Source organism: Diprion similis, chromosome 10 (genome assembly GCF_021155765.1).
Source record: "Diprion similis isolate iyDipSimi1 chromosome 10, iyDipSimi1.1, whole genome shotgun sequence".
In the NCBI taxonomy this organism is placed as follows: domain Eukaryota; kingdom Metazoa; phylum Arthropoda; class Insecta; order Hymenoptera; family Diprionidae; genus Diprion; species Diprion similis.
Window position 1 is genome coordinate 11,050,038 of NC_060114.1, and position 20,064 is coordinate 11,070,101.

The 20,064-nt window shown below is 37.2% G+C and overlaps 1 protein-coding gene across 1 annotated transcript in view; it reads right to left on the bottom strand.

Annotated features, from left to right (window-relative positions):
- The window catches only part of LOC124411139 (semaphorin-2A), a 282,298-nt gene that overhangs the window by 253,966 nt on the left and 8,268 nt on the right, over nucleotides 1–20,064 (bottom strand). Inside the window, exon 2 of the mRNA XM_046890059.1 lies at nucleotides 13,626–13,837. Coding sequence (XP_046746015.1) covers nucleotides 13,626–13,667 — 42 coding nt within the window. The 5' untranslated portion in view covers nucleotides 13,668–13,837. The remainder of the gene's footprint in view (nucleotides 1–13,625; nucleotides 13,838–20,064) is intronic.

The following is a 20,064-nucleotide window of genomic DNA, read 5'->3' on the forward strand; positions in this document are numbered from 1 at the left end:
CTTGCACCTTACGGGGAAAAAATTACTAGATTTTGAATTTCAATGAAGTTTAAAAGTTTACTCGAATTCATTGTTATTATTGTATTTAATTATAGTTTATGTTTGTGAAAGTATATATCGGGGAATTATTATTTCGGTAGAAATTGAAGGTTTAATGCAATAACCTTTCTACTTTTTTTAAAATCCCTCCCCTTTTGATACATTTTTTGAACACAAAATTTTATTCAACAAAATCATGACAGCCGCGAAACTTTAAAAAGAAACAATAAGTATTTAGACTTGATGCTAATACAGAATCAAATATAGATTATTTTGAAATTCTGTTACCCTGGCTGATATTCCAACGATCTAGCTTATTGGAAAAATCGATCTCACTCAAAATACGATAAAAGTCGTCACCTTTTGAACCTTGAAAATAGTTTAGACACGTGCCGCTGGATTAAAATCTCTAGTATCGGTTTTTGTCACTGTCGAAAGTTATTTCCGAAGCGTATCTGTATTTGTACAATCTCAAATAGAACAATTTGTATTCTTTGCGCGATCAAACTTATCGCAAAGTCGTTTACTTACAACTTTTATACCGCGTTGCAGATAAACATGTTATATATAAGATGGAGCTTCCATATTGCATCCAGATAAAATGCTAAGATATCCCCTATAGTATAGTGTGAACTTAGTCTCATCTCTTCGCTACTGAATTTTAAAAGAATCTTTTTTATTTCATTTGATTTCTCAATTCATCAACGGATACGAAAAAATCGAATTTCATTTTAGAATATTATCACAATTCTGATTTCATAAAATCTATTGGAATTTCTAAGTTTTTCATTACTTTAGAAATCCAAACTTATCTTAAATTTATATTTATAACCTATCAGCAAATCATTCGTTGTTTATCAGTCAGATACCGTTTTCCGGTATTAAAACGTATTTCACGATTCAGCAGATATCAGAATTCGCCAAAAGTCAGGATACTCGCTATTTTCTCACATTCAAGTTGTATTCTAAAACTGCAGGCCAGAAAATTGCTATCGTTTGCTTAAAACTGAAGCGCAAGATCCTTAGCTTAGTTCAAGAAATCGACTCTTTCAACCGGTTGATCCTTAACTCCAACACGTTTCGATATTGAAGGAACAGAATAAAGTGGAAAACTCTCCTTTAGAGTGGCAGAATCTGAGAGCTGGCTACCAGCAATGAGCAGCAAGTGAAGATGGGAGAAAGGAGGAAGGAAAAAAGTAACGACGGGGGTGGTTTGTAAAAGCACGTGTATGAGGGGCAAATGAGGGCACAGATTTGCAGTTAGATAAGTCGTGATGGAAGCTGCGCTCCTGAAAAGAGCTGTCTTACCTTTGACACAAAGCAATCTCTCGAACTGGGAGACAAACGCTTAAGTACGAATAATCTCGCTGTACGGTAAAAGACTTTCGAATACCGCTGCACGAGCTTTCAGCTCTACACAATAAACGATTCTCTTCGCACTGAGACGTCGCGTCATAAAGCATCGATTACATGAAAGGAGAAGAGACTCTGTTTGTTTGATAAATCTTACGGTTATTGCGGGTGTTCCGAGTATGTCTAATCGAGTGAAAAGAAAGTACGAAAGTGAAAAGAAAAATTAGAGAATTGCAGCTGGTTTGCAAAATTCAAGTTCGTCATATTCACGTAACGATGTAATTTAGGAAATTCTTGAAAAATTCTTTGTGAATAAAAATCTTAAAGGTTTTCAATTATGTTGATCCAAGCCGATTTGATTTGTAAATGAATTCTCTTCTGATCGTTTATTATACAATTTTAAAAACATTGACGTATTTCTCAACGATTCAGTGTATCGTCCTAATTTGAAAATTCAAAGTGTATTCTATTCGATGCGTGATAAAAATCTATCTCACCAATTTTTTTATGCATAATATCGACACAATATCATAAAATATGATAAATAATGCCATATTAATAAGCAACAAACAGGTAGATATAGATGCTTGCGATTCATTCAATTCAAAACGTCTTCACTTTGATTTCGTCAGACATTATTTTCAATTCATTTTTTTCAAATTCATGATTTACATGATTTTATTCCTTGAAACGTGCAGCACGACGTACAACGACTTAAATGTCGTTGACCGCAAATCTTATCGATTCTGCGGAATATGATTATTTCGAAAACAGTTTGCAAGTTCCGAGAGAAGGGAGTGTATAAGAGTTGAATATGGATTTTTTAATCAAGCCACACGGAGGGTTGCGTGGCAAATAATCATTCCGAACATTTTATTCCCTCCACATTTAAATTACTCTTATTATTATTATTATTATTGTTACTGCTATTATTATTATTATTATTTTCTCGATTACAATGATTTTTTTTTCTTCTCGTTTCGCTCGTTCTTTTCACGGTTCGTTTCCAGACGGCATGTCTCTCTTTTGCTCCACATCGTTTGTCTCTCTATCGTGAAAAAGAGTTATTGATTTATCGGCTTTCGCCTCGCGCTATATAATAACGACGATTTGAACCGTGCCTCGCATCGACAAGGCGTTGGTTTGTATTGCTTAATTACCTTTGCCTCATATTATCGTCTATGGAATCATTGTAAAAAACGAAATTCGCAAACAAACGATTTTCACGCGTTCGAATACTTCGTTTATAGAATTTTTTCTCTCATAAATTTACGGATCAACACACCAATTACCAGATTTCATTGAAAGTGATCGACAATACACGATGGTGTTAAAAAACGGCGTATGCCGGATGCTGAAAGCTCTGCGCTTTCGTTGATCCCTGCAATACAATCAGGTTGTTTTACTCGGAAAGGTTTGGCCGCGCCTCGGGAAAGATTTCGATAACTTTATCGTTACAGTTTGAAATTTTACGAGCTTCCTCACCGGCAAATTGAATTCTTTTTTATGTCTTTATCCGGGCTTATTTTTCACTCGCTGATATCTCGTATTTCTTCGGCTGAAACGAGTTAAGAAAATTCTGTTTAACTCGATTTTGGCTTCCCAAACTGCCCGCCCTGATTCATAAAGTTTGATAATTCCGTTAAACAATTCGAGTTTCGAACAAATCCACGTTTTTCGCTACTTTGGATATGATTAAGAATTTAAGGATTATCGTGAACATTCCTTGAATTGCAAAGAAAAAGAATTCAATTACGGGAAAAAAAAATATTTAACGTTTTTTTCAGTTTCGAGGAAATTCTTTAAAAATTATATTTTTGCTCTCCAATTCGAGATTCATTCCGTTTCTTTCATAGCAATTATTGTTTGAACCTTTTCCACCAAGTTTTTTTCAACTCGATTACACGATGGAACTACAATTTTTCACATCATCGAAGTTGTGTTATTTACGAAACGTGTTATTATGTTATTTGTGAATAACAAGAGCTAAAATTAACCACCAAAACTTTTTATTAAATATAAATTATCCTAAAATCATTTACTCGAATAATTGCCCAGCTCATAACTCTAAGCGTTTCAGAGTCAAAAAAATTTCTGAACTTGAATTTTTCATCACTTTTTCTCGAGAAAGCTGGACAATAATTTAACCTAATCATTTATATAAAAACTAAACATTCTCTTCTGATTCCAGGCATTATTTTCTCAAGGGTTTCACTTTGCCCCACCCTCCCCTATACCTTTCCACACACCGTTGCATCGCTGGTTTCATTACCGGGTAGAAATGAGCGCAGATCTACCTTCAACCTACACTTAGGTACAAGGTAGCCACCTACTGTTGCATTCGAGACGCATAAATAGCCTCGTGTCACCGTTAAGGCTTATCGGTATTCTGCACACGGGGTGCAGGTCCGCCGGGCAGAGGGTTGAGGGTGAAACAGCGCTAACTACTCAAGAGTGTCGGGAAGGCAGCGGGTGTCGCATTCGAGCAAAGTCGAACAAGGCCAGATAAATAACCAAACACGCCGAGCGCCGGAGACGACGTCGGTTAGCTGCCTCCATAAGCGCGACGATTTGCATGGAAATGCGACCAACTTGTACTATTAGGGAAAGGGTCTCGCCCACCGGAAAGATCGGGGTATTCACTTAGGTCGGGTGTATCTTATCGACCGGTGTGCACCGGGATGCAGACTTTATTGTATAGCGAAGCCTCGGTTTTCGCGGGCGTCTAATTCTCATAATCTTTTAGCAGGATCGTGTAGTTAACGATGGGGGTGGGTGAGTATAATTGAATCGTCGAAATGTTTCGTCGGATGTTTGATTAGGTTGAATGTGTGGTTTGAATGAGTGAAATTATTTGGCTTATGTCTGTAATTTTTTAATTTTATTTTATCTTCGAAAATTGCTTACAAGCTTATAGTCGAATGAAACGTGAAACTGAGAGGAAATTGAATGCAATTGATTAGGTATTTTGAGGTTGAAATGGTATTATTTTCAACAGTTGGCAAATCTTGGATTCAAGGAAATATGCAGAATAAAGTTAACTCAGGTTGGGAAAGAGATAATCCGAAAATCACGAATTATTCAAACCAATATCTACAAGAAACTCACCTCTGAGTATATATTAAATTCGAACATTTTATGAAACTTTGTTGATATGATTAAATAATAATGTTAATCGAGAAAGTTTGAAGTTTCATTCCTTTCTTCCGAAAAATTCGTGTCCATTTCACTCATTTTTTCATAGCAACAGACGAAAAATATATGAAACTCTTCTATTTTAAAGATAACTTAATACTTTCTATTTTCTTAAATTTTCTTAACCGTTATTCAAAAAATGAAACCAAGGTTTTGAAGAATAGGAAAAACATGCTGGAGAAACAGGTTTTTCACGATACTTTTCTCGCAAGAACCTGAAACTAATAGGACTTGGAAACCAAGTGAAAAGATTTTGTAAAATAAATTAGAAAAAAAAAAAAAAAAAAACTTTCTAAAACACAAAAAATTCACACATTTTTTTGAAGATAAATATATACACCGGGAAAAACATGATCGCTTTTTTAGAAAAAGATTTCATCGAATCGTCGAATTTGTCGGAAAGACCATCATTTTCTGGAAACCTTTATTTTTGTAATCTGGAGATTCGAAAAGGTAAAGATTTTAAGATTAGAAATTAGAAAAAGTAATTTTCGACTAAAACCAATACTTTTTCCGGATCACCAAAGGCGATGAAAAGTAAAAACGGTGAACCGAAGCAGCTTTGAAATTTGTTAAAAAATGAATTTTCTCCGAGTGGCAAACGTTTACTTTAAATCTACATCGTTTCTAACTCTTCTCCGAAACATTGAGTATAATTATTATAAAATCGGAAGAGATGGGGTATCTCCTTAGCATGTTCATAGGATCAAAACTGTCTAGATATGCAAATATGACATGTTCATTAATTAGCATTTCGCTGTACCCGAGCGAGTTGGCGCCCTTCTCTTCTCTTTCAAAAAGCTCTTTCTACCAGCAGCAGAATTCACCAGAGGGAGGTCGACCCTCTTGCAGAATCTCTCATGCCATTCTAAACCCGCTCCCCGTCACTTCCGCTTTAAACTCTGTCCAGAAGAAGAACAAGAGCTGAGATAAACGTGATGATTTTGCATTGTTTCAGCTGCAGACCGGTATTTCAGCTCGTCTACGACTGAACTCACGCCCAAGTTATCACTTGTCTTCACCGAGACTGAAATACAGCTTGTAATGCGTTACAATTCTTCTCCAACGAAGCGCTGCAGCCAACTTCTCAATTTTAAGCTCAAGGTACATGCGCACTCAGAAAATTTTTTGTAAAATGCTTATCTTTGTAATAACGGTTTATAAATATTGCTAGAATTGCAAGTGAATGTGATGTAAGTGACGAAAAAAAAGCAACAATATTAAATTTTCTAATTCCATTGCAAAAATGAATTTTATTGAGCACCCAAAATAATTATATAATATTTTGATGTGTATATATATGGAAGAAAATGTAAACAGTTATGGAGGATGTTTTGAGCAGAACTGGAAATTTCTCTTGATGGTACTTTTGCCTCGACATTTTCGTTATCGGTATTACGATCTTGGTGAGTGTGAATAAAAGAGGAAATGTTGTTGCGGAGAAAATTGAGGATCAACATCGAGTGGCTTCCACATCACCTACATATACCGGTAAGCCGATTTGACAATAACTCAGGAGGTCACGTGTGTACAGAGAGTCGTGGAGGAAAGCTTCGATCTGTCTGAACAAAACCATCTAGGCATTCACACATACTAGGGTGTTTCAGAAAAAAATAATTTGCGATTTTTTCACCCCCTAAAGAAAGTTTGTTTAAGTTAAAAGTTCATTGTTTTCGTCACGTTGTAACACTTTTTTTTTGCAATCGCTTTGTGAGCATATTCTAAGCCTCAAAATAGAAAAAACAAATTTTAATTACAAATGTAGCCAAATGAGAATGAAATTTTTTTTTAACCATTAAAAAAATTATTTTAAGAAAAAAAAAGTCTAAATCTTTAAATATTTTCTTGTGCTTTAACCCATTTTGCTCCTTCTCCACTATTCCTACAGTCCAATTTCCTATTTCTCATTTTTATTTTGATGTAGCTTCGGTTACAGTCATTTTTTGATGTTTCAGACTGAAACTAGCATTTTTTTATACACCCTTTTGGCGTTAATACATAAAAAAAAATTTTTTACAGATCTATACGTTTTCAGTGATTCTAAGTAGAATTGCTGAAAAAAAAATTATTCTTATACACCCTTTTGGCATCAACCTGGAATCTTATCCTCCCAAATTAAGAGTTCATATTAAATGATGACTATTTCATGTGATTGAATTAATAATAAAAATATCGTCAGACATACTTCTGAAAGATCAAACGGAGACTCAATAACACAACTGTGGCTCCTTGTGCCGTAAGTTGATATTATGACAGATACAAGCAATAAAAAAAAAATGTCTTTCACGATACTTCGTAAGTTTAAAAAAATCTATAAAAGTGAAAAATCAACTGACCGTGATCTTCCACATAACGTATAACGCTCATCTCTAGTTAGAACCTTTCTATTATCTAAAAAAAAACTTTCTGGGGTCTGTCACGTTGGAAAATCGCAAATTATTTTAACTCCAAAACACCCTAATACTCTCGTATTTCCGCCATAATTTCCCACGATGGGCACGAAGGACACGCAGCCCAGACTAACCATAAATTCCACATCCTGACAGCCGGCAACGGTGCAGGTTACAACGGACGCAACGTCACCGGATGTACAATGACGTCACACGTTTAGATCGCTATTCTGCATTCACGTATCAGCGAGTCGTTCATGCGAACTAACGAGACACGCATTCAGACATCAGAGTGTACACTGTACACACAGATATGAATACCGAGATAAGTTGAGGAGATTATATATTACAGATAGAAGCACGCACCAACGTCCGATCGTGAGGGGCTTTCATCGACCCAAGTATTATCAACCTATAGTTATCTATATTCACTTCGTTACTCAATCATTTTCCCATTCGACACTGTGACAACCTTTTCCGCGTCGTCTACGAATCGTGATCAGGCACTTCAAGTCTTAAGCTATGTTACTTTTCTCTACGAAAGGTCAGAAAAAAATTAGGGAAGGATAAATTTGAGCAAAGAAATTTTTTTTCTTTTCTGCCAAATTATCGTAAATTTGATGTATTTATTTACTTATTTTTAGGCAAATTAGAAATATTTGGGGAAAATGGTCGTTTTAAAAAAAAATCTTATCAAAATAATTTTATTATAAAATTCTGCTTCCGACACGCGCACAAAGTAATAAAAAATAATTAAGTCGTGTAGTTTCGTTTCTAAAATAATTAAGATTTCTAAGATAATTGCACAAAGTTTGATGGAATTGAATTTAACTTACGTTGATAATATTGGACATATTTCAACACGGGTAACATTAAACAATACTTTTTCAAACTATCGGATAATTTTCTTCAACTTTTAATATAAAAACATCAAATAAAATAAAATCCGTAAAACATTCCTATAACAGATCTGCAATTTCCTCCCGATCCTTGCGTATTTCCATTAACTTGCAACGAAATTCACTCCCCCCCCCCCCCCACCCCCCCAAACACGCGTGAAATAACGTTAATATCACGGTTGCACAGGGTGAAAATATGCGACAGAATCCGGGAATAATTACAATCGTAAGCGTAATCGGGAGGAAAAATGGAGCCCGTTTTCGGCGGGTGAACAGGAAGAAGAGGAGATGGTGGCGGGAGAGGCGTCGGCACATTCGGGTGTGTCAATTTCTGCAGGGGAAGAGCCCCGAGGAAGTTTCCTTTGTCTCGGTTAAATTCTGTGAGAAGAGAGCGTGAGCGCGTGAAGCAAGTGTCTCGTCGTTAGCGAGGGCGTTTACAGTGCAGGGTAGGTAGAGCAGGAGCCTCGAAACGGGATAATATTCTCAAACGTTCTCGACATGACGAAGTATGAATTAAACCCGTCAGTTCCAGCCCTCAGCCAGTAACATGTGCCATGCAAATTCCGGGAATGGATTCCCGAGTGCTCGAATATCGAGCCTGATCTAGAGCACCATGGTTGGGGTGTGAGATCCAACGAGGATAGAATTCCAAAGTGCAAGAGGTGTGTAGTTTAGATGATTATAATACAAAATTCGATTTACAAAACAGACCTTAGGAATGCAAATTACGACGTAGGGGATAACGGCTTTGGGTTAAGGAGACGGTGAATACGGTAACAATATTTCAGGGGGTTAAAAATTCGGATGATGTTATGGAACATTTTGAAGTTAGTGGAAGAGTTTCTCGGATTAGAAGAATCGAATTCCCTGAGGAAAAGTAACAGAATTATAGAAACTCCAAATTCCTAATCCAAAGAGTTCAGAGTTAGGAAATGAAAAACTATTTACCGTTACTTAAGCTCGTTTAACTGCAATAACGATGGGAAAAAATTAATTCATATTATTTATTTTCATCTTAAAATTTTATCTTCAAGTTAGTTCTCCGTTTCTCATTAACTCTGTATCTAAATTTTGTTACTGGAACTAGTATTACCTACCATTACAGTCCTCGAAGAATAAAAACACCATATACTCCATACACCGTGCTCTCCAGCTTCCCACTCGACGACGCCTCTTCCGTCGGTAGCGCCCATAACCCTTTGGTGCCAAAGCTATTTGCTCCCGCTACCCCTACTCGAGCGGTAAACAAAACCCGCGAAACGGGGTTGGGGCACAAAACAACGCGACACCCGCGCCCATCTTGTTCCATGGGATCCGTACACAACCGAGCCGAACACGTAGGTGTATTATGTCTGCCACGTGAACGAGACCCTCGCCCCCACCCTGTGCATATTCTCCATGTACCCCGTGGTCTGAGTATACATGGTGTGCCTAGAACTCCTACGACACGCCCCTTTCTTCGAGGTTAAAACCTTCAAGTGAGATGCGTACCAACTGTCTATATAGAAATCCCTATATTTTTAGGGAATTATTTTTCTGGCGAACGCTATCCTGCTCGGTAATGCCATCATGTGTAGTTGTGATGTGAGTTATTTAAAGTTCCTCCTCATTTTCCCCCACGAAAATCCAACGTGACAACAATTAATCACCACCGATCTAGGGTATTTTGGTACCGTTGGTACTCATCTTATCTAATTTATTTGCTCTTGCAGTGGGGTCGGAAAGATCCTCCTCGGAAATATTTATCGCGACATTGTGATAAGGTTAGTTTGTCTTTGAATTTATTGTCTCTAATTTCAATTCAACCTCAATTATGAGCTGCTCCAGCTCATTTGGAAACGATATCACGACGTCAACTGAGGGTAGGACGTACCAAAATATGAGAGTTTCGTGAAGAAATGTAAAGAATCGAATGCTGATACAAAATATGGTCCTCAAACAATAAAATTCTGATAAAAAGTGTGAAATCATCACAACGGAAGGAGAATTTTGAATAAAATTGAATGTTTTATATGCTCTTTTGCGTGAATATTCTTCAAAATAGCTTCAATTGTTCAAACCTTCAAATTATTGCATTAATATAAAACATCCTGTATACCATATTCAATTTGCAAGAAGAAAGTTGCAGAAATCTAAAAATGTAAGTGCTGTTATATAATTTTTTTTGACTTTCAGTTGAAAGTTATTTTTCTTCGCTAACTTTAACATAAAATTTTACATTAACATATTTGCGGCGGTGAATACGCGCTAAAGTTATAGTTGTTTTGATTCACGGGGAAGTCATATGCAGCCATCTATCGGCACTAAAATCACTTTTAACGGTTACAATAAAACAAACGGTTATTTAACGGCCACGTACTATACAGCCCGTGCAACGTACGTGTTGAACATCGACTGCATCAGCGATGCACGGTACGTATTTCAGCAAGTTTCATATTATACTACAAAGTTTGAAATCGGTACTTGCGAGAGATAAAAGATGCGATCGAGTCTCCATGTTCCAATAGAACTTTAACTGCAGTTTGAAAATTTGTCGACAAAAATAACTTCTGTGTAGATTTTGATTATTTCTAAAGAAAATTCATGCGGGTTGAAGTTGGTAGCGTGGCGTGAAGAAATGTTGGATATGAAAATCCTCGTGAAAATCAGTATTTTGCGATTTCAGAATAACTTAAAAAAAAAAAAACCGAGTTTTCAAAATGTCAGTGTGTTTTTCTTCATTACTGATCTACTCAGTTCCATAGCTTCAAAGTTATGATTCTGGATAAATATGCGCTGTTGCGATAAGGTTACACTTGTTAACTTCATGAATTGAATAACAAAAATTCTTAAATAAAAACCAATCAGTCGATACAAAGTTGTTTTAATTCCTAGGTTTAGTTGTTTCGATCAAATTGAAATTGAGATTTTTCAAAACGCCATGAATGTAACGGTTGAAAATAGTTTCACGTTTGGTCATTCTTTTTTCTACTTCATTAGAGGAAAAGTTGTGCTGAATGTCTATAAAAAAATGAATTTTCTTCTACCAAGAAACTGTAAAAAAAAAATCGGCTAAATTCGATACCTTTTTTCAAATCGTTGCCATTTTGTCAATTTTCATAAAAAATAGAAAATCAAAACCCCCACAGCAAGATAGCGTCTCTCGTACTGATTAAATAATCTTTGAAAAAAATTTGTTTCAGATAATATTTCCAGCCACAATCGTGTACACCATTTCTTTCGCAGACGAAATAATTTTCAACCGTTAAATAAAATATTATAAAAATGAAAATCAATGTTTAAAATTTAATTTTTCCTCTTTTCCACGAGTGCTTTCATTTGACGTGAAAAAAAACGAGAATATTTAGCGTATTTCTACCATCGAAGAAAAAAAGAATTTCAAATACCAGCCACTATTCGTCTCGTTACACCAGAATCATTCCTCAAGTCCTTACAATTCTCTGTTTCTACAAACAAGGTTGTACGTTAATGAATGTTTACAGAAACTGATATCAGCGGCAGGAATCCTCCGGTAACAGATAACACGAAGTGGGTCTGCGGAAGCCGAGTATTTCTTGTTCATCGTCGACGTAAAGTGAAACGATAGTTGCTTTGCAAAGTGGACATTCCCAGCATCTGAATTCCGCGACGGAATCTGACTGCAGTGCGACGACCGGCTCGCATTCCGATTTCATTCTATACGAACGAGCGAGCGAGCGAGTGGTTCGCACAACTTATTTTGCATATTCTGCATGCATCATATTTACTTCCCTATCTGTACGCTCACGTTCCCCAACGGCTTTCTACGCGGTCATTTCATACGTTCATCCATATGTATGTATATTTTTCATCCCCTGAATACACGTGCGATTTGTCGCTCAGCCTCGTCGTTCGCAAATGGAAAACGAAGAAGAGAGAAAAAAAAAAAATTTTTTTTAAGTAAATAAATATCCACGGGACAAATTTTTCGCGAAACGAGTATCGATCTTTCCAGCTCGAGCAGTCGACGGGGAGATTCGATGCACGCAGATTACTTTTTCCCTAACCTGCACTTCACGCCCAACATTGTAAACAGTAAATATCAATTATTTCAAACGCAGCATTCCGTGCAGAAATATTGCGCGTTGAAGCGAAAGCCGTGAGGGTAACGTACGCAAAACGTTATGAAAAATGTTGACTTGTTAACGGTGTGAGCGAGTGTTGCAAAAGTCGAGGGTTCCGTGTGAGATTCTGCGCACTCAACTAAACAAATGCAGAGTTTGTACAGTTTGATCTTTTTTTTTTTTTTTAGCTCTGATGTTTTCTTTCTCTGTCTCTCTCTCGCTCTCTCTTTCGCTCTCTCTCTCTTTTACGAAAATGTATGTGTGTGTCTCTGTTTTTTTTTTTTTCTATCATCGAATCACCGGATTCAATTTACCGCGCGATAAAATCTCCCGTTCTTTTCTAGGCATCTGATTCGAATAAATAGGAGGGAGGGTTGACGGTTGCTGGAAGGGGCGGGAGGGGGGGGGGGGGAGGGAGAAAAAGCACGAGTTTGTAAAAAAGGAAATAAAAAAAAAAAAGCAGAACAAAAGAGAGAGAAAAGAAACGAGTTCGGGAACAAATCAGGGGAAACGTTTATAAATTCGAGTTAAATCTTCCCGCGCGTACGAATTTCGCACAGCAGATTCAATCCCGTATAACTCAGGAGAATTGCAAATTCCGTTCGTTAATCGATCGGTGCATTCGTTTAATTTTACTTCTATTACGGCAGAACGAATACTGCAGATGGTATTTGAGAATTGAAAAATCCGTGTGTAAGAATGACGGTGAATGTCTTTTTTTTTTGTGTTTTTTTTTCTCTTCTCGATGTTAGGCGGCAGGTTATTAAATAAATTCAAAGGTTATCCATTGGAAAGTATATCGAGCCTTGGCGGTCCGCTCGTAAAATGGAGGTTTGGCTTTGGTTAAGAGTGTGGGCGTGTTACGGGGTAGTTCATGGAGCTGGAGGGTTACTTTAGCCCCATACTCAGCGGTATATCGGGAGGAGGATCACGCGTACCCTCGTCTGAATACTGATTCTCTACCGAGGACGCATACATTACGCGAGGATAAAAGGATATTTGCATCTTGATGGACCACGCGGAGTGCATTTGACATTCTTCCTTATGCACTCAGCGTTCCGAGTATCGTCCTTTGCGGTTTTTTATCATTCATTCGCTAACCAAGTCTTCCTGTTTATTGCTCGAACACCGGCGAGACCATTTGCAAAACTCTGATAGCCACATGACAATTATTTTCATTTCAATGTATCGACAAGGAAACTCTGTTTCTAGCTAAGGGTTAATAAGTTTTTGGATGGAAAATTGATCCAAAGCAACGAAATACATCAGTAAACTGGCATCGATCAGTGGAAAATTGAACTGGTTATCCGATTTCAGATGAAAAAAATTCCCTGAATATTTAGACCTCGGTGAAAAATTTTACAAAGAGAAAAAAAAAAAATATATATATATAAATTCTACCCATTTCATTTTTACCCATCCAGAATGGAGTAATTATGTAATAATGATGGCTGATAAGGATTATTCAAGTTGATTTTTTGCGTCAGACAAAGTCAGATGTTAAATTTTTATACTCGAGGGTTTATAAATTCTTGGTTAATTATATTGCAATGCAATAATCAAGTTGATTCACAGAATTAATCACACAAGTGGTGTAAGGATTAATTTTTTGTTTTTCAATTGTTGATTTCATATGAAAGGAAAATTTTGATTATAATTCAACTTACCATTTTCGAAGTTCGTCTTCGCATTCGAGGAGGGTAAGACATCGAATAGTTTGCTACGATGAGATGCGTTTAGGCTGCAGTATCTCGCTGAAGCCGATACCAGAAAACCTTACACTTCACTAATAAAGTCACTTAACGTCACTCAACACCTAAATCGTGGTTCTGCCGTACCTCCATAGCAGCGAGACGAGAAAGAATCGCAACCGTCATGCCTGGAAGCAAAAAGGAATAAATTTTATTATCGGTCTTCCAAAATTCATTGAAAGACGTTTTTTTCGCCAGATTTATACTGTAAAGTAAAAATTTTACCAATTACCAGATACCTAAATGTCATTGAAATAAGACAAAATTTTTATTTCTTGTAAAGAAAATGCATAACAATTGATTTCCACCATCAGCTGAAAAATTGTTTAGACTCCAAATGAATATGAGGCTGAAGTTAATAATGTTAGGGCAACGAAAGATTGGAGGGAAAAATTACTATTTTGCAATTTTAAGGTGACTTTTAAGTGGGTAAGTTTTGAAAATATGAATTATCCGCTTAACCTTATTATAATTTACTGAATTTCAGAGATTCCTGATATTGCGAAATGACGACTTTTCCGAAACGTGAATCATTACATAACGTTACCTCATAAATGAAAAAATAAATGAACCATCTCTCTGTCAATGAAGTGCTACTAAACTAACTTCAGATAAAATTCTTAATGAATCTGCATTTCAGTAAATGCTAAAAGATATTAGAATTTCTTTCAAATATTCGAGAAATAGAATAAAAATTTTCTGAGACTTTCGCAAATTCAGATATTCCATGGAAAGCCCCACCAATCAAGTACATTCTCCCAAGTTGTTATGAAAGATCCATTAGATCCAGCAAAATTCGAGATAAATTATTGATCAAGGTGTATGTGTATACCGGAAATTTCTAAAGCTTATCCCGAGGGAACACCTTCGTTCTCGATGGAGAATAAAATGATTACTCAAAGTTGTCACATGTTTGAGTCACGTTTGCATCCAATATCAAGGCTTGAAACAATAAACCGAGTTGTTACGCGGTGTGAAATAATAATAACAATAATAATAATAGAAGTGGAAAAAAAATATGCATTTAAAAAGTAGCGGAAGAATATATAAGAGAAGGGGAGGAAAGACGAAGAAAAAAATACTTGAAAGCTCGCTGAAGGCGCGAGGAAAGCTTTACTTTCGTTGTAAACACGGACTCGCGGTAGTCACGTGCTTTTGTGCACCGCGTGTGATGGGGGTGCAGAATTTTACGAGTCGAGCGAGGTTCGCCTCCCCAGAAACTCTCGCTTCCAGCACCTCGACGGTGTCTCGTCGCATTGTTCAGCCGCACAAATGCCAGACGTCCTGGCTTTTGAAAAATGTGCGTGTTCCACGGCTGGATATTCGCTGCATCCACTGTGCCCTGCGCAGTATTCTCCTGCGAAAAGGGGTTGGATGCCGTTGCGTATCCTCCAACCGATACGAGGTAAATATTCATCCAAATATTCCGTGACACGGATCGTCGAAATTCGCCACAGCTACAAGCTGAGATTGATAAAAAATAATTGATTTTTGATTGAATCGTTCATTTTTTCCAGAGTATAATCGATTATATATTTTTCAAACTCGTTTAATTACGACCGAATCGATTATTTTTTCTCATCCCATCAACGACGCAATACAATATTAATTTACGTGATTGAATATGAATTATTGTTATTGTCTTAATGAGTGAAAGATAAATTAATATTTTCACCTGAAATCGATATTCGGATTAATTATGATTATTAAGGTGATACGTTAGTGAAACTCTAAGCTTTTTGGGTTTGCTTGAAATCACCAATTATTGCTACAATTAGGTGGTAACTTGTCAGATTGCAATTTCTATGGTAACTTTTGTTCTCTACGCTCCTCTAACGGTGGTGAAATTTTTTCAGATTTTTACGATGAGAATTGTGACGCAAGGAGCTTTTCGAAAAACGTCACTTTTCGACATTATTTTAAATAATAAGTGGACACACGTGGAACATAACTGATTGGAATCGCGTTAAAACCGGTTCATTATGAGTATTATGAGTTCAAGTTTCAAGCAAATCGAACAAGTTTAGAGTTTCACTGACGTGTACCCTTAAGACTACACACCGAAATCCACAAAATTGTGGTTTCATATGAACCGTTTTGAAAAAAATACGAAACAATCAATTATTCGATTGATTTTTATCGATTTTGAATCGAATCATTTACTGAGAAATAATCGTTTATTGGGTGCCAGTAAGGTAATTTTATTACTACCACCACACTTTGGCCATGTAGCTCGTGGATTTGTTGTCGTCGTTGGGTGTCGAGATCTTCCGGCATTCGAGGGGAGCAAAATTCTGAGCGGCAGTTGGGGAGGTTTTACAAAATGAGGGTGGTGATTACGAGGAACAACACCTTTATTATCTTCATCGCTTATTCGTGTTCAACTCTCTAACTCTAACTCATCCACGTTTATTACGCTACACAAAATTCACTCCAGGGTATAAATGGAGAACTTCTCGACATTCACTGTGCGAGTTGTGACGTAGGAGTGAAACGGTGACCGCAGGAAGCGTGTCAATATGTGTTTATACCTGAGAGGACACTCGGCGCGAGGATTTGAACTTTTGAAAAAAAATGTAATCAAAATAAAAAAAAAAAAAATTTCATCTATTATTAGATGAAAAATTAATTTTTAATAATTTAAAGTTATGAAAATAGATATCTTAGAATTTGTTTATCTGTAAGTTTTCTTTAAACTCTTCAATAAGCATTAGTCCATTGTGTACATGAATTTAATTAAATGTTATAAAATTAATTAGATGGCATTTGTTTGATGATCTATTAAATTGATTCAAATTATCATGTGAGCCCAAAATTAATAAATACTCAATTCTTCTATTAATTATATTATAATGTGTAATATTTGATTTTTATATAAATTAAACTTTTAATTTAGAAAAACGATTTTTTTTTAAAACTTTTATTTACACTAACTGAGCTCTTTAAAGTGAGGAATAAATTCTACCTCGCCAAAATTCACACATTTTGATTGTCAACTGGTAATTTGTGATTGAAACTGAATTGGAGCAGATTTTGAAAAGAAAAAAAATACATAACTGTGACTAATCTGTACCCACGATCACACTGCTGATTTTAATCTCTACTAATCGTGGTTTGAGTGGATCAAGACTAATTAAAAGATGAAGATAAATGCTTGATGAAAACCTGTGATGAGTTATTACGATATAAATTAGGTCAGGAGAAAGATGCAGAATTCTGCTTTGTAAAATCTCACTTCAAGAATAATTTTAAATGATCAAAAATCTCAAATAATGCTAATTACTGACTACAAATTTCAGAAAATACAAGATTTCGAGAAAAAAAATCGTTCAGCGTTCTTTCAGTCCAGAATTGGGTCAAAATAAAGACGCAGGTTCTGCACGGAAACTTTTGACTGAACCTTCAAGCTCAATTTTGGGGGAAAAATCGTCCTTGGTTTATTAATGATTCTGTTCACTTCAGGCAACGAGGAGTGGGTGTCATTATAATGCGGGATACATAACCGAGGATTTAGTGAAATGCTGTCGGAGAATCTCTATGATACCTGATGCCGAGTTACATCAGCATGGCTCTCGCGCCCTTAACAACACTTCAATTAGTTCTGGCTTAACAGCTTTAAGTTTCCCGGCGACTCGTGACCGGCATGTCAGAGAATTATTATTAAACGACCAACCCAAATGTCTTATCGGACTTTCGCAAACTTCTACGACCGAACTAATTAGCCCTAAAAACCGTCGGTAACAGCTAATCACAAAGTTGCCAAAGAACCGCTATTTTTTCATCGTAAAATTCGAGCGCAGGTGATGTGATATATATTATATATGTCAGGGTGGGCCAAAAACAAATTACTGTTTTTTTTTTTTCGCTAGTCACTGTGAAAATATCGCTCAAGATGACGAAAGAAAATTCTGTTATTTATTAAGTTGTTAACAACCGGGATCAACAACGATCAGATCTTGGTCCAAGAAGGAAGTTAGGACACACTTTTATATTGAAAATATGACAGAAAATTACTTTCAAAAACTACTATTCGAAGTACACGAAAGATTCTCGTTAAGATTTTCTCAACTTGGTAATAATTCGGTAGCGCGAATTAATTTAACAGCTTATTAAAGGTCCGGGTGTAAGGATGGAAGGAGCCGGCCGCTCTCTCTAGCTATAAAGCATATTCCTGCAACAGATCCTGGAAGCTACGGAGGGCAGTTATACGGCCTAATGTGTTTGCAGGTCGAGTAAGTAAATGAAATACTGCTTCAGAATTCGCAGCACAAACGAGCCGGAGAACTCGAAAGGAGCCGGAGGAGTTAATAGCCAACTTTCTTGGCTGCCTTGGCAGAGCCTCACTTATTCCAAGGTACATCAGCCGGGTACTTCGAGGAGTGTTTAGTCGCTAGTGAATCTTGAGCGATGCATTTTGGCATGAAAAGTTGAGCGACTCCTCGGCTTATGAAATGAAAATGTGTCCTCGTGTCATCCTGTGATGTAGTCCATCGACTATATATGTATATGCACAAGCAACATGCATCAGTAAAACATAAAAAAAATTTCATCCAAGGTATTGTTTCCCGCAAGTGCAATTAAGCAAGCAATTATGGTTGCCGTTGTGCCACTGTGGCGAGGTATTGTTTGAATATTTGACGATGGCAATTACATAATTACGCAAGGTATACCCCTCGTCCTGGTAAAAGGACCTACTTTAATGATTGCGCCGGCAGCATGCGGATTTCAAAAAGTCATTAACGTCCCTAATGGCCAGTCGACTGCGATATTTCAAACGAGCTTTTAAACATTCCCACGCGTAGTCGATTCGGGATTAATTATTATCCAGTTTTCACCGGTCTTTCACCCTTACGATTTGTCCCGATAGGGCTCTTCGAAATGGCAAAAAACTGAAGGGCTGCAAGGCAATATCTGAATCCCATTAGCTACAAACTCGAGCCGCATCATATCGTAAACGACTGAGAGCTTTGCGGTCCTTGGTGCGAGCCATATATTGAGGATTTATCAGAAGCCCCGATCCATCAATTCTGTTCGATGCATGGCCACCGTCTATCCAGGTAACCCTCGGCTAATTCGACTAGCTCAGCTCCAGGTTCTGACCGGGATTTCGTGCTCCGTCACGATCGGGGTATAAACACAACTGATAGGAATTAATGACCCTCGCTTTATGACGAAATTCGCAGGTGATAACTGATCAAGTTTTAATCAAGTCGTATTAGACGATCTGTACTTCAGAATCACGTTTTTGTAATGAGGTTAAATTACAAATATTGCAATCGGTATGCCATGAAATTTTTAATCGATCGTCTGTATCCTGTTTCAGAATCACGCGATCGTACAGTTTCTGAATTTTGGTTAAATGGCTTGACAATTTTTGTTTAAAATCTTCATTTTATCAAAAAATTTATTATCTTAGAATGAATTTCTGGAATTGAAAGGGAATCAAATCATTATAAATCACGAGAAACAACAACAGGGAAGCGAAGAAAAAAAAATTCGTGTAGCACTTTGCTACGGACATAAATAAAAATTCGGGGCAAGCAAAGCTGTGCCAAAGAGTGACGTCAAGAGTTGGTGCGAATTCCGAATCCTTCAGCATACACGTAGGTACGTATATATATACATACTGTATACAGATCCACGTGCCAAGTGGTGAGAAATTTATATTCTCCATTTCCCTCGTGCAGAGCAAATCTCGGATCTAAAGCGGATACGGAAGTGATAAATAATTGCCCGAAGCCGTGGTAACAAAAGCCAGGCGGGTACTAGGCGTGTACAAAGGTTGTAGTTACAAGGGTAAAGAAAGAACCGGGATCCAAGGACGTTGAGCAACTCGTCAAATAACATCCAGCTCTATGCCTTCGGGACGTGAATGCCAAGTAATATCGTTTTGAGCGGGTGGATACACTGCGCGGGGGAAAAAGAGGTAATCAAATGATGCCTTATAAGCTGCAAGGTCCATATCCCCGGGCGGTCTCCCGGTCCTCCAGGAGATAAAAGGCAGATACACGAGGAGCGAACGCGATGCGGCTGAACTGGTGGCATAGAGACGGGAATAGAAGCCGGAGGAAAACATTACTGCCGGGGGGGATGGGGGGGGATGGGGGAGGGGGAGGATTTCTAGCCGGGCAAAGAGAAGCTCCCGCCTTTTTCCCTGCCTGGGCGAGGGATGCCTCGCATATACACCCTTCTCCTCATCCCCACTTTCATCAAGTCTCTCTCTCCTTCCGTTTCTCCCTTTTTTTCGTATGCTTTTTTTGTCTTTATGAAATGAATGCTTCCCGAACTCGGAACAAGGACGAAGCATTCGCATAAAATGAGCCTCGGACTATCAAATGGATAAAGACTTTTCCCT